At 36.9% G+C, this 14,950-nt stretch overlaps 1 protein-coding gene across 18 annotated transcripts in view; it reads right to left on the reverse strand.

Annotated features, from left to right (window-relative positions):
- The window catches only part of SRCIN1 (SRC kinase signaling inhibitor 1), a 305,422-nt gene that overhangs the window by 153,993 nt on the left and 136,479 nt on the right, over positions 1-14,950 (reverse strand). For 17 of the 18 annotated variants that reach the window (XR_015733803.1, XM_087892093.1, XM_087892091.1 and 14 more), the window contains exon 2: positions 4-287. Coding sequence is in view for 17 of the 18 variants with exons in the window: in XM_087892093.1 (XP_087748219.1) it covers positions 4-287 (284 nt within the window). In the remaining variant the exon portion in view is untranslated. Of the gene's footprint in view, positions 1-3; positions 288-5,184; positions 5,377-14,950 lie in introns of those variants that run through there. The other variant, XM_087892098.1, reaches the window with a different exon arrangement.

Raw genomic sequence — 14,950 nt, forward strand, 5'->3', positions numbered from 1 at the left:
TACCTGATCCCGGATCCTGTCCTGTTGTCCTCGAATTGCTAAGGCATGCTGTGGGTATTTATTCTTTAAGTGGTCCATGAATGCATCCCTCTTGCGTTCCATCTCAGACTTCTGGAGCCCTGTGAGGGCTTCTAGACTCTGGGCAGCAATGACAGTATGACGACGTTCTGAGGTGTGCACCAACCCTACGTTGGAGAAGCGTCGTGTGCCGTTGCCCAGGGTGCGGTATTCCCGTGGATATTCTGCATCATCTGCTGAGATCATGTGGGCGCTAGTCCTCTCAGGATCTACGCAAATTTTGGAGGAGGGAAGGAAAGCAGAGAGGGAGTCAGGGCATCTTTCCACTTATCTCAATAGTAAAGAAAAGGAATCAGGGACGCTTGATGGGAGAAATTTAGTAAGGGTAAGAAGAAGAAAAATCAATCATGGGCTTAAATTGGGTTTCCATTATATTAGATCCTCACTCCCAATCCTGGATAGGGCGAGCCAGAAAGAATGCCAACTAGCTGCTCACATGAATTTCATTTTGGTAAGTAACCAACTATCTCACCCATGGAATGAAACGTTTTATTTTGCATTCTCATTCCAAGATGTAGACAGCTTCTGCACAAAGTCACATACATTTCTGACTTTTAAAGTCATGGGCAGATTTTAGGTTTTTTCAGATTTTAGGTTTGGGCCAAAATAGATTAGAAATTGTGGAACAAAGAGTTCATTCCTATCACTTTTGACTCCAAAGTGATTTCCAGGAAATTTCTAGGATGAAAGGGAGAAAATGTTTGTGGGAATAGGGGCAGAAAAGGCCGTCATCCTTGAAAAAGACAAGACAATAACAGCAAGACAGGTACTGGGGGGTCACAAAGACATCAAAACTGCTCCAAAGGAGCTAAAATTAAAACATAAATGGTCAAAAGACTTTAATAGAGGATGACGGCCCAAGTACCCCTTCTCTGCAGAAGAGGTAGGAAGTGGGCAAAGACAGACAAATATTCTGAAACAGCAAATACAAAAAGAAAAAACTGAAAGAAAACAAAAACAAAATGCAGATTACTTATAGGAAAGGAGGTTGTAAGGAGTACTTCTCTGAAGTAAAGAAATACATAATTTCTTAAAACAGGAACACTGGACTTTTGTACCTGCTTCCTCAAAGGGAAGAGTTATTCAGCTCTTATGAGAACAGAGCTAGGCCCCCAAACACCCACATTTCTATCCCAAATATTTTTGCTCATACCAATGGGAGGGATCCATAAGTCTCATAAACTAGCCAGATATAAAAAATTATCTCACTCGTCATCTCAACTCCCCCGCTGAAATAAACAGCTTCTATAATTATAGTAGTGATATAAAAAGATATTGCAGATTTGTAGATAGATGACTGCTTTAGTGACAATGCTATAATGTGGGGAAAAGCAAAAGTAAACTATGATTATATTTTACTAAGAAAACCACACAGATTAAAAAGAGAGAGCAAGAGAGAGAAAGTGATTGATGACATTGTGCTGACTAATGGGCCCCTCAATGTGAATGGCATTCAATATGATAGTGAGGAAGAGCTGAGGTCTTTCAGAATATTAATGGTATTTATTATGCATCTAGATTAAAACCTTTGGGATGTCTAGTTGATATTGCTCCTATGAAGTTAAAAAATGTGAAGCAATAGAAATAGATTGTGAACATAAAATATAAGAAAAATGAACATAAGAATAGTCAAGACAGTGAAATATAAAGTGAATTGATTACACACTTACATCTTAGGCACCAGCAAATTGGACTGAAATCAGACATTTTCATTCAGTTCATAATGTTTACTAAGGGCCCAAAAAAACCCACTGCTTTCATAGTCAGAAAGGATATCAAAGGCAGGACCTGGGCACAATGCAATCAATGACTAGTAATAACAGTTAAACTTCATGGACAACCCTTTAATGTGATGGTTATCCAGGTTGATAGTCCAATCATTGAAGTTGAAGAAGAGGTTGACAAGTTTTATGGTTAAATTCAATCTGAAATTGGCAGAATATGCAAACAAGATGTATTGCTTGAGGGTAAAACACTGGAATGACAAGTAGGAAATAGTAAGGAGAAAAACATAGACAGTATGGCCTTAGAAAGAGAAGTAAAGCAGGGAATGACTTACAAGTTTCTGCCAAGCCAATTATTTCTTCATTGAGATTATAACGGATTCAAAAAATATCAAACAAGGAGGGAAAGAGTTTGCTGAACTTCTAGAAGGTATACTAGAAGGTAGTCCAGACATGAAGAACACCCAGATGAGCTAATTCTTCTTTATGGTTATAGTAACAAAATCTTGCAAGTTGAAAGCACATTTCTCACTTGCCTTTACAGCCCAAGAAACTAAGGAGGGTCATTCTAAGACATTTGCCATGTCCATGTTTCTGCTTCAGGCTAAGCTGCCTCTTATTGAATTATTACCTTGAACGTGACATTTCCCTGTCTCCCAAGGTTATTCCCATATACCGTTACAATACCTTAGAAGATGCTATCTATTTTGAAGAAACTCTAGTGATAAACAATGATCTTAGATCAGCATTCTGGTCATTGTCAAATTAGAAATAGGGCAAACTACAGAAAAAGAATAAGTAAAGGTTGTGACCAAATCACACCAGCAAATCTAGAGAACAATCCAGTGGCTGACAAATCAATCAAAATACCAATACCAAAGAAAATTAATTTGACAGAGTATGCAGTTTACCACACAATGTCCTTAATTTTTTTGCTAGCAAAATAATGTTTGGACATTATGTGATAAACTGCAAAATAATGTTTGGGATTAGAGTATTACATGGAAAGGGAGATGCTAGATGATCAAATTGGTTTTAGAAAAGGCTGAGGAACAAGTAATATTATCATTGATGTATGCTAGATAATTGAAAAAGCCAAGGGATATAAAAAAGAAGTAAATATATGTTTTATCGATTGTAGAAAGGCCTTTAATTTTGTCAATAGTGTAATGTCCATAGGAAAATGAGAATTTCAGAATATCTCACTGGCCTTGGGCAAAACCTATAAACATGATAGGAAACCACTGTTTGGACAGAACATGGCAAAACAGACTGGTTCTAGTTTGGCAACAACTAACTTTTATTATTCTATTATTATTATTTATTATTTTATTATTTATTTATTCTGAATACCATATTTTTCAGAGTATAAGATGCACCTTTTTCCCCCCAAAAAGAGGGCGAAAATCTGAGTGCATCAGGCTCCGACCGAGGTAGCAAAGACACAGGGGGCTTGCCAGGAAGCCCGATGTTTACAAGATGGCAGCATCCAGGAGGACTGAAGTGCTGCGTCTCTATCAGGCCTTGCTGCGAGAAAGCCAGACTTTCAACGCCTATGGCTATAGGTAGGAAGACGGGGGCGTCTTGGGAGTAGAGCCTTCGGTGCCAAGTCCCTCTTCTGCCCCCATGAAAATCATCCCCCACCCCACCCACTCTAGTTAAATGCGCATAGAGTGATAGGGTTTGTTTTAAACGGATAAAAAGATCTCATTATCAAAATCCGAGTGGAAGTGAGGACACCGCTGATCCTGATGCTGGTAGGCAGAGGCAGAATTCTTTTTTTCTTGTTTTCCTCCCCAAAAATTAAGGTGCATCTTATAGTCCGAAAAATATGGTATATATTGAAGAAGGCTTATTTGAAGAAGATGAGGAAAAAGAAACATCAATGCCTCTTCTGTGCTTATGACTCTGATAACTGAAAATGTAAATGGGTCTGAGATTAAATATAAAGAACACCAGACCCATGACAATAAGTACAGCTACCAGCCTGAGAACTGACAATAAAGTTGGAGTAGATAAATTCTACCTTTCGCAGCACAGATAAAGAAATATATCAAAGACTAGGATTTGATAGGATAGCAATGAAATCCCTGCAAAAAAGTATTGAGATGCCTTTGACATCTACAAAAATTAGAATGTTTGTGGAGTCCTTGGTGCTCCCTGAACTTGGTTGTTGGTTCATGTATCAAAAAGAAGCCATAGAATGGTTTCTTCATGGCTTAACAGGTAGAAGAAACCAAGTCATTATGGTTTGCAACCATGGTTTTTGTTTTTGGTGTTTTTTTTTTGTTTGTTTTGTTTTTTTGCTTATCTGGAATTATCCTTCTCTCTGGGTGAATATGTGGGAGCATCTATAATATTAATCTTAGATATTTTCTAGCTTTCTTTGGCCATTTTAGCTCTGAAGGAACCATGAATGATTAGGGTACTGTGATTCGTTTCTTAAATTCAGTTACTGACTTAAAGTAGGCTACATTAATCAATCCTACTCAATGAAATCAGACTGATGATTCATAAGAATATTTCATGCCATTAGACAGGGTGTCACATTGAAGCTAGTCTGATTTTGATTAGTAATGTATCTAGTATATCCATCGAAAGATAGTTAAGTAAGCCATGGCTCAGTAAATCATTGCTAAGCCTAAAAGTAGGTATGTGGAAATTCTCAGTCATCCAGGCCTTTGGGGGGAAAAAGCATCTTTGAGACAAGCCTAGAAGTATGAAACCAGCTTCTGTTGGATGCTGCAATGCAAAAGGAAACAAGGCCATGTAAAAAGATTGAAAAGATGTTTAGTGTATTAAAATGAAATTAATTGTTTTTTCAGGTTATTTTAACATAATGTTAAATACTAAGTGATCTCTTTCTAGGGAGGGAGGGAGGAAGGAAGGATGGCTGGAATGAAGGAAGGAAGGAAGGAAGGAAGGAAGGAAGGAAGGAAGGAAGGAAGGAAGGAAGGAAGGAAATTTGTGCCAACGCAGGCTAGGTTCATACAACATACCAATAAACTAAGTTAAAATGGAGTTAAGTGGCTTGAGGTTCAGTGTTTTGTGGAAATATTCAGCTGTTCTCTCAGAATGTCATGATAACCATCTTTTTGAGACATTGAAAATGAGGATTTGTAAGTCTTATCTGGATAGTTGTGGGGCCTTTTTCTCTCTCACTATTTCACCATGTGTATCTAAAAATAATATGCTTCTAGAAGAAGATAGAAGTGCATCACTATTTGTTCAAAGATCGTATCATTTACTGTGTATGCTTAGATATAACATGGCTATGTAAACACATGAACTATGCAATCACTCTAGTTTAAGATTTATCATGTTATCTAAATCCAACCCACTGTCCCATATATTCAAAACTGCCCTTATGAACATTACATACCAAGATGGTGACAGGACAAAACAGAGGGAAGCAGGTGACATGGAAATCTGTTGGCAGTGAGTAACTGAAGGGGAGGATCAGTGAACCACAATTCGTATAGCCATCCCTTAGTGCAGGGGTAGGGAACTATGGCCCTTTTAGGGCTTGTGGACTTCCACTCCCAGATTTCCTGAGTGAGCCATGCTGGCTCAGGAATTCTGGGAGTTGAAGTCCACAAGTCCTAAAAGGGCCATAGTTCCCCAAGTCTGCTTAAGTGCAATGCATAAACCCACTCTTTTTTTTTTTTATCAAATAAGGCAGAATGATGCCATTTCTATGCCCATCACAGTTTCACAGAGTCGTTAAGTCTAAAGAAATAAGGAAATGTGTTAGATTGTGAATAATTAACACCTATTTTTGCAACCTTGGAAAAAATGGCTACTAATTATGCCATTCAATTTAATAGAAACCTGAGGAATGTTTCAAAGCAGGTGTCAGTCCACAGGCTAGATCATTTCCTCTAAAAAAATATGACACCCTAGCAGCACCAAATGTTATTCAAAATATAATAAAAAAATATAATCATTCTTTAATTGGCTAAGAAAGAAACAACTATTCAGGCTGCCAAGAACATCATTTTTTTTTTAGATTTGCTATTATATTTAACAGTGTTCCTTAATTTTTTTTTATATCTTGAAATCCCTTCCTATTTTTTAAAATTAGAACTTTTGTTTATATGGGTTATATATATATATTTTAATTTGATTTATATGCCAGAGACTCAGGACGGCTTACAATGCGTTAAGCAATAGCCTTCATACTTTTGTATATTTATACAAAGTCAGCTTATTGCCCCCACAAACTGGGTCCTCAATTTACCTACCTTAGAAAGGATGGAAGGCTGAGTCAACCTTAAGCCTGGTGAGATTCGAACTTACAGTAATTGCAGACAGCTGGTGTTAATCACAATGCTATCAGTCTGCTGAGCCACCAGGCCCTTAATATTTTATCAATATTTACCATATTAAAAATTAAAAGTGGTGTATTTGCTTCCACTACCACTTCTAATGATTGCTTGTGGAATTTTATCATTATATTCTTTTTCAACATAGACTGGTAAATAGTTTTGATTTTGCAGACCCCCTCAGAGGGTTTTGGGGAAACCCTGGGGGTCCTAGGACCACACTTTAGCATTATTTCCAAAGCAGGATTTCCTGACAGCAATAATATTATGACCTCCTTGTAAAGTATACTTCTGCTACAAGGACAGTAATATGGAAAGAAAGTGGTCCCCAGGAACACAGAAATTAGTCATATTTGCATGATCACTTTATATCTTTGGGGCTCATGAAGAACAGAAGTTGTGATCAAGCATCTCCAGCTAGTCTAAGAAACAATAATCCATTTACACATGTTGCTAGACCACATTTTATTAAATAATTGGCAGATTCAGATATAATACTAAAATCACTGCTTACCAATCGCAGTATGCTAAGAAAAGTAGCTAAAATTTCTGATGCATTAAAAAAAATGGGTGGGAGAATAAAGGGTAATGATGAGAGAAAATAGCTTCTTAGAACAAAGCTATGTGCAAGAAAAATGATTGGTTTTAAAGATGGAGAATAAAAGTTTGTGGTGTCAATGGCTTTTATTCTCTCCCTTAAAATCTTTTTAAAAAATCTGAAAAATAGATCAATATTGCCCCATCAGTCAATCAATAAAATAATAATAAAATCATTAGTAAAAATAATAATATTGCTGTTGAATTTCAAAGATGTTGGGGAACGATATTGGTCCATGAGCCATTCTCCTTGTGCTAATCTTGCCAAGTCCTGATATTCATCATACTTTTAACTGATATAGCACTTATATATTTTTGTTCATCATTATTACAGATAATGATTCTTAACAAATAGTCAAAGCAATTTTTTTCACTGATTCAGTCATAATTTTATTGAGTCTATTTCTGACATTTTCTTACCTAGTTATAGAGAAATACACAGAAAAGCAATAGCTAGAATGGCTCAGCCTATGCAAACCAGGATTGCAACTTTAAGAAAGGTAACTTAAATTTTTGATTGTTTGCTTTAATAACCTGAATAAAAATTTATGTGTTAGTAGCTTTCAAACAAAGCAGTTTCAGCAGTGTATGATCTGGTTCGCAGACAGCGGAAACAGTTCCCAGTTCACTAAGTGAACAGTTCCCAATGTTTTCTTTAATGTGGACCTCCATATCATCCCTGAAAGGTTTGGAAGACATTCATATAGGCCAGGGGTTGGCAGTATTGTGCCTGCAAACAAAGCTTCTGATGCCTACAGCCTCCAAATTTTTTTAAAATGCAATGGTTGGAATCATACAAGATTCCTCAAACTCCCAAGATTTTAGGGTTTCTGCCTAAATCTTCTAAGAATTTGAATGAAAAGGCCAAAACCTTAGTTGATCACTCAAATTTGAATATATTTAATAGCTCCCTCTTTCCCTCCTTCCCCCCCTCCATCTCTCTGTGTGTTTGCACCAATAACCATTGTAGTATCTTTACCAACCATGCCTGCTGTGAGACCACAGGTGGAAATAATTTTATGGTTGTTTGTGTCCTGTGCATCTTGCTACTGTAAAAAAAAAAAATAGTGGTAAATGAGCCATGCCAATTATGATTTATTTAATTAATCACAGTTAATAAAACCATGATTTAATGAAATGTTTGTACAATAAATGTGTCTATGTACATGTAGTGCAACTAGTTATAAATGATAACCACATAACTTGACCAGATTATTGCAACAATTAGTACAACTTCAAATCTATTCAATATATTGTCAGTGATTTTACATCCTTTGCAAATGTTTGAATGTCACAAAATCCATAAGATCCTATTTCTAACTTGTTGATTTCATCTCCTAAGAATAGCACTAGCTCAGTGTCAAAATAGCCATTTGCAATAATATACACTTTCAAACTATTCACTTGCTCTAATAGAGAACTTCAGCTAGAGCTGCAATAAGCACTAGTAAGACTAAGGTTCACAAATTGGTAAAGAAAAAACAACCCTTTTACCTCCACCGTGTGGAAATATGGGGGTAGAAGGAAGGGAAGCACCCTCCCCAATTTAACAGGACAGTAAAAAATATTGGAGATCTGCTAGACGGCACTGAAGAATAAGAAAGGTTGCCTTAATAATAAAATCATCTTCATGCTAAGTGTTCTTTTCTTTGAAATTTTACGTGTAAAAAATTGCAGAGGACACAGTGAGGCATATCATTCTACTTCATAACAAAGTTAAACATGTTAAGCAATTTTGCCTAAGATTTAACTATTTAATCTATCTGCACACTGCAAATAGCAGATTGTAATGTGGCACATTATTTGTTTGTTTGCTTGTTTGTTTGAAGTGGCAGGCTCAATGTTACTAGGCTTGCAATATTCCCAACTTTCTACTGTTCCAAAAATGTCTGTTTTCTTTCTCTTTGAAAGCTATATTTTCAACATAGCTGTCTTTATCTTCTTTCACAGCACTATTTCTCTATACTAAGGCTTGCCTTGTCAGTATTAAAGGAAGTGTGGTTCCTTGATTAGACTGTTGTTTACGATTAGCTTTTTTGTCTGAATTGGTGATTTCTTGATTTGGGGTATTGTTTGCTTCTTGAGTTTTGGTCTAATGCTAATCTCAGTGTTAATCTGTCGTCATCTGGGTGTTGATTGCTGGTGACGAGATATTTTTGCCAGAGAGCAACAAGGAACCCACAGTTCAACTCTGAGCTACAAACATTTGTTTCTATCAATATTAAAGTATGTTCCACCAATCCCCCAAAGGCATGGTTCCTGTAGAGCATTATCTGGAGAGGGGTCAATCTGAGGTCTTTCAGTGAAGCCAAAGAATATGGCTCTAAACAAACTGAACAGGTTTAGGGACTCACAATCTGAAGAGGCCTCTCAAAATTTTAGATTGTTTTCATTTGTTATACTGTTATTATAATTTCATTTCTGAAAGCAAACTAAGTTCTTCTACCGGGCTTACATGAATCTCAATATTAAAATACACTTCTGCATGCATCAATATCTTCTGTTTAAAGAGGACCCTTCATCTTTTTGTGATGGATTTATTATGCATCTTATTTGCTATTCTTACCAAATTTAGTTGTCACACAGCCTTATTCTCTGTTGCATTTGCCAAATAGGGTCTCTAGAGCATTCCTTAGTTTAGGATCTCACTACATCTAAATCCAGCTCTGGCTCCAAGCTATCATCTCTCTTCCCCCAGACCACCATTCATCACTCTACTGCAGACACAAAAGTATGTCATATACAATATACTCCGACATACATTTTACTGCCTATGTGTCTACCAAACTATCTTCCTAATGACAAGCTTAACCATTTCACCAAAAATGATCTTCTCATACAGAGAATTGGGTACAGAATTGGCTAAAATCTTGTCAATTTTACTTTATGGTTCTAGCTATGAGTTAATGATTTTACTTTATAACAATCTGCCTTGCCCAAAGTCGTCTAGAAATTGACAGCTGAAAAAAAATTAAACAATTTATCCAGTCCTTGCGAGCACTCATTTACAATCCTACTTTTATTTTGTCTTTCACAAAATAATTTCTTAGTAATGTGAAAAAAATAATAATAATGAAGAAAGTAAAGAAATGTTGTTGTGGACAAAAATCACTGACAAAGAGAAAACTCTTTGCTGCATTATTGCATGATATTATGTTTCACTTCTTTCCTGATTAATAAATTTCCAGCATGTCTTTTCATTAAGCGGATGAGAAAACACAAATGAAAAATGAAAAACAAATTTAAAAGGATGAAGAGAAATGGGGATTTTTTTTTTCATTCTGCCCTGCAAATAACTAAATGTTTAGCATGGAAAAAGGTACCCACTGATATCAATGGAAATTTCCCTCCCACAGTTAAATCATAGTGGGGGAGTGTGATTTTTAATAGAGATGTGACATGGGGGAAGGAGAAGATTGCCCATTAGCCTTGAACACTATGCTCTCACATCACAGGAGCTGCTATTGTTGGAGGGGGAAAAAAAATCTGATATCATTTAATGCATTCATCCATAAAACATCAGGTCTATTTTGTGCCCAAGTTTTACACTCCAAACATAAACTTTTTCAGGTGTAACGGTGAAATGTCCCTCCAGTTTTAATTCAGGCATTTAGGAACTCTTAATTTAGAAATGTTCATTAAAAACATAAAAAGAAAAATGCTGTGAGGTGTAAAGTAAGCCTTGGAACTGAGAAATACAAATAGTTACAAAAGACAAACAACACAAAGAAGCAGCAGAAACATGCATTTACTGACCTATCTATTTTGTTTAATCTCATTTATATCCCATTTTCTTCAGGAGCTCAACTCAATAGGCCTGGAGATAGTCCCTTATTTTACTCCAGTAAGTAAGTAAGTAAGTAAGTAAGTAAGTAAGTAAGTAAGTAAGTAAGTAAGTAAGTAAGAAAGACGGACGGACTGATAGAGAGGAATTGCCCTACAGTCAAATTCTATGCTCTAATGGATTCCATGGTCCTTTGGGACATTTTAACTTCTATATCACACTGGTTCTTAAAATGAGATCAAATGTGATGTGAAAGAAGGGTGAGCTAGGAATGCTTTCCACATGGTCAAGTATAGTCTTCTTTAACTTGGTGTCCTCCAGATACGCTAGATTTCAAGTCTAAGCATTTCCTAAATACTTAGCCTTTGTCTGTGGAATCCAAAATAACTGGAAAGCATTACATTAGAGAAAGATAGTCTACAACATGCGTAACAATAAGTGCAGATATAGTAGGATTGTTCTCACTTCTGCCTCTTCTTACCTTTATGTGGAGTAAAGCTACAAAGCACCCTAATGCACTCCACAGTAGTGGGGAAAAGATCCTAGGCAAAGAAACTTGTTCTTGGGCAGTGAAGGGCAGTGATCAAGAGGAGAGAAATTTCTGATTTTCTGGTATTCCCATTAGCCCTACTTGATTCCCCCCCACCCCCCCTCCAGAGCCTTCTTAAAGGCAATCTAAGGTCAGGCTGAAGAAAGAAGCATCATAGTTGGAGAATTTGTTATGGAAATCTTTCTCCACTCAAGCTCATCCTTGGTCTCCCTGAATGTGTTCCATAGACAGCCTTTTCTAGCATACACTTTTATGCTTTCGGAAGGGTAGATATGTTAGTTCGTTGCAACAGAAACAACAGAGGGTCTTTTGGGCCCTAAAATTCTCAACAGATTTATTATGGCATGTTTGTCTAACTGCCATAAAGGGCTTAGTCAACAAAAGCTAATGCTACTAAATGTTTAAGGTGCTGCAACATGTTTTTGTTGTTTTTTGGTACGTACTTGTTACTGAATTTTAAATGGATGTATTTATTATTGAGAGCTGCCTAGTTCACATTGAATATCCATTTCACAATAGAATAATAAACATTTCTCTTTGTCAAATAGGTAGATTTTTCCATTTTTCCATCAGCTGAATTTTAATAGTTTTGATTTTTGTTTAATTGATTCTATTTTGTTTAGCAGTTTTATTGACAATTGTTTTATTGCATTTTTTGTTGTCTTACTTATTTTGTGGATTTGACAAGTTATTGAAAGGTGGTATGAACTAAAATGTAATTACATATCCAACAGTGCTCCTCTGCATGTCTCAAACACCTATTCCCTTGCACAAAATTGTTGTATCAAAAACAAGCTACACATTATATTTTAACTGATAGGCCTCTATAACTGTATCACTTAAAAACCATAGAAGAATTACACCTTTTCTTCCTTAATGGATTTTTGTAAGGTAAAGGGGAAAAAAATGATTAAAATAGTAGGAAAACACAAGAAGACTCCTAGTGGGGTGACAATTAAAAGTGGCATTACAATTATATGAAGAAAGCCAGGTAGTTTCCTAAGGAAACCATCATCTCAATGTTTCTGTAGGCTTCTGAATTTTCTCTGTGGAAGAGATCTATGGAGATTCTCAGTCATCCAGGTCATGGTTATCCCAAAGGTGCTTTTTCAAGAGGCAACCAAAAAGTCCGGTTGCCTCTTGAAAAAGCACCTTTGGGATATCTCTGTGTAAGAGTAATAAAATAATCCCAAATCCCCTCTGGACTCTAAACTACAACATCTCAAAGAAAGCTTATTGCAAGAAAGCTTTCTGACTTTGATACTCACTCACCACCACACTAACCCTAACCCTAACCATTCTCTCTTCATTGGTGCCATGTTTTATGAATGGTTTTGAATCCCCATCATGTTTATTGAGAGCCAGCTAGTGGTTAAGGTACCAGGCTAGAAATTGGGAGATCTAGTCCCACCTTAGTCATTAAAAACAGCTGATCTTGTCTCTCTCCCCCTCCCTCCCTCGCTTTCTCCTCCCCCTCTTTCTCCCTCCCCCTCTCTTTCTCTCCCTCCCCCCTCCCCTCCCTCCCTCTATCTCTCTCTCTCTCCCTCCCTCTCTCCCTCCCTCTCTCTCTCTCTTTCTTATATGATTGTTGTGGGGAAAATAGGAGGAGGATGGTGTATTAGACATGTTTGCTGCCTTGAGTTATTTGAAAAAAATAATAAAGGCAAGATACAAAGGAACAAACAAACAAACAAACAAACAAACAATATTGTCCTTTTTCCTATATCTCTATTATATCCCAAAGGTGGGTGCTTTAGAATCTCTGCCACATTATGAAATGGCTCTCATGCACTAAGGCTCAAGTTATATGATGGTTTTTAAGAGTAGGATAACCACCCTTCAACTTGATAAATTATGGTGGCTCTGCTATTTACCACAGGAGCAAAACAAATTGGACATTAGAGGGGATTTATTGATATGCAGGATGTCTGTGGACTCAGTTGAGGATCCATGTGGTAATTATTAAGTGGATCATTTGAGCAGTGAAAAAAAGATCCCTATTAAATTATGGGATTTAAGAACTGGAAAGATAAACAAAAGAATAACATACTTATATCACATTTCTACAAATTATCTGATATTTCTTGGTCCAAAAGTATACCTATTGTTTGCCTTCCTGCAAACCAAGCATCCATCTTTAATATTGCTAAAGCAGGAAGGTAGGATGGGCAAATACTAACATGCCGGAATGGATAGGTGGAAGGGACGAACACAAACTTTTTATGGGTTCTAAAATAGTTATAATTTCATTTTTATTCTAGTAGGGAGAATTTATTTGCCTCAACCACATAGAATACATCATGTGGAAAGATGCAGCTACAGTTTAATGGTAATAAAGTAAAAAGCAAATGAGAAGCATTGTTCTATTTTTAAACTTTCAGTCCAACTCAGCTCCTAAATTATATAGATTCACCAGATTAAACATGCACCTCTATGCCTGTTGTTATAGAAGATGAGCAGGCTAAACCTGAGGTGGAGATAAACATGTGATCTGTCTAGAATCGCAACATAGACACAAGAGACCCAAGTCCATCCCCACCCCCCCGTTAATTTCATTGACCCTTAGGTAAAGGTAGAGGTTGCCCTCACACATATATGCTAGTAGTTCCCGACTCTAGGGGGCTGTGCTCATCTCCATTTCAAAGCCAAAGAGCCAGTGCTGTCTGAAGACGTCTCCGTGGTCATGTGGCTGGCATGACTAAGCACCAAAGACACATGGAACGCTGTTACCTTCCCACCAAAGGTGGTCCCTATTTTTCTACTTGCATTTTTTACGTGCTTTCGAACTGCTAGGTTGGCAGAAGCTGGGACAAGTAACGGGAGCTCCCCCCATTACATAGCACTAGGAATTCGAACTGCTGAACTGTCGACCTTTCGATCGACAAGCTCAGCATTTTAGCCACTGAGCCACCGCGTCCCTTTCATTGACCCTTATCTAACAGCAATTTGGTTTTACCATTAGTAGACTAGATTTTTGTGTATAGGAAACATGTTAGTGCTTTGAGCTCAATTTCTCTTCCTGGTTACTTGTGCCTGATAGTTGTCCTTCAAGGTAGTTTGCTTTTAGCTATTTCCATACTATACATTTTTGTAAAACATGTTGTTTTCATTAAATTGAATTCTATTACAGATTGCATGTTAATGTGTTTCTTAAAAAATTACTATGAAGCTGTAGAATCCTGCAAATTCTGTAGAATCCTGAGCACTGTTTTACAAATAATAATGAATTTGTCGTATCTATTTGTCAGAGACAAAAATCTGTTTACCAATTATTATTTGAGAATAAAGGTAAAGGTTTCGCCTGTCCAATCATGTCCAGCTCCTTTATCTATTCATCTCCATTCTTAGCCGAGGGAGTCAGAGTTATCCAAAGACATTTCCGCTATCATGTGGACAGGATAACTGTACACTGAGGCATATGGAATGCTGTTATCTTCCCACCAAAGTGGGATCTATTTATATACTCGTATTTGCATGCGAGTATATAAATCAAACTGCTAGGTGGGCAGGAACCGGGGCAAATAATGGGGGCTCATCCCATCACACAGCGCTTGGCTCTTGAACCTGGGTTGTCAGTTTTCCAACTGACCCGCTTAGTTTTTTAACCACTGAGCCACTGCGCCCCCATTTATTTGAGAATAATAATTCTCAATTTTTCAATCTCCTTTCCCCTTACTTTTTCTGTAAACGTCAAAATGACAGCCATTTCTTTTTGTATTTTGCATTTATTTTTTCTGGATTATAGATGCTTTTCCTTTTCAGATTTCAGAATTGGAGTTAAGACGAATGAAAGCATTCATAAAAAGGTGGCAAGATAAAATCACAATCTGGATAGAGAGGAAGAATTGCTCTTGACTTCGTTCATTCCCTGTGGCTGAAGTGATTGTGCTGT

This window comes from Pantherophis guttatus, chromosome 4, assembly GCF_059756535.1.
Source record: "Pantherophis guttatus breed Tessera chromosome 4, ASM5975653v1, whole genome shotgun sequence".
In the NCBI taxonomy this organism is placed as follows: domain Eukaryota; kingdom Metazoa; phylum Chordata; class Lepidosauria; order Squamata; family Colubridae; genus Pantherophis; species Pantherophis guttatus.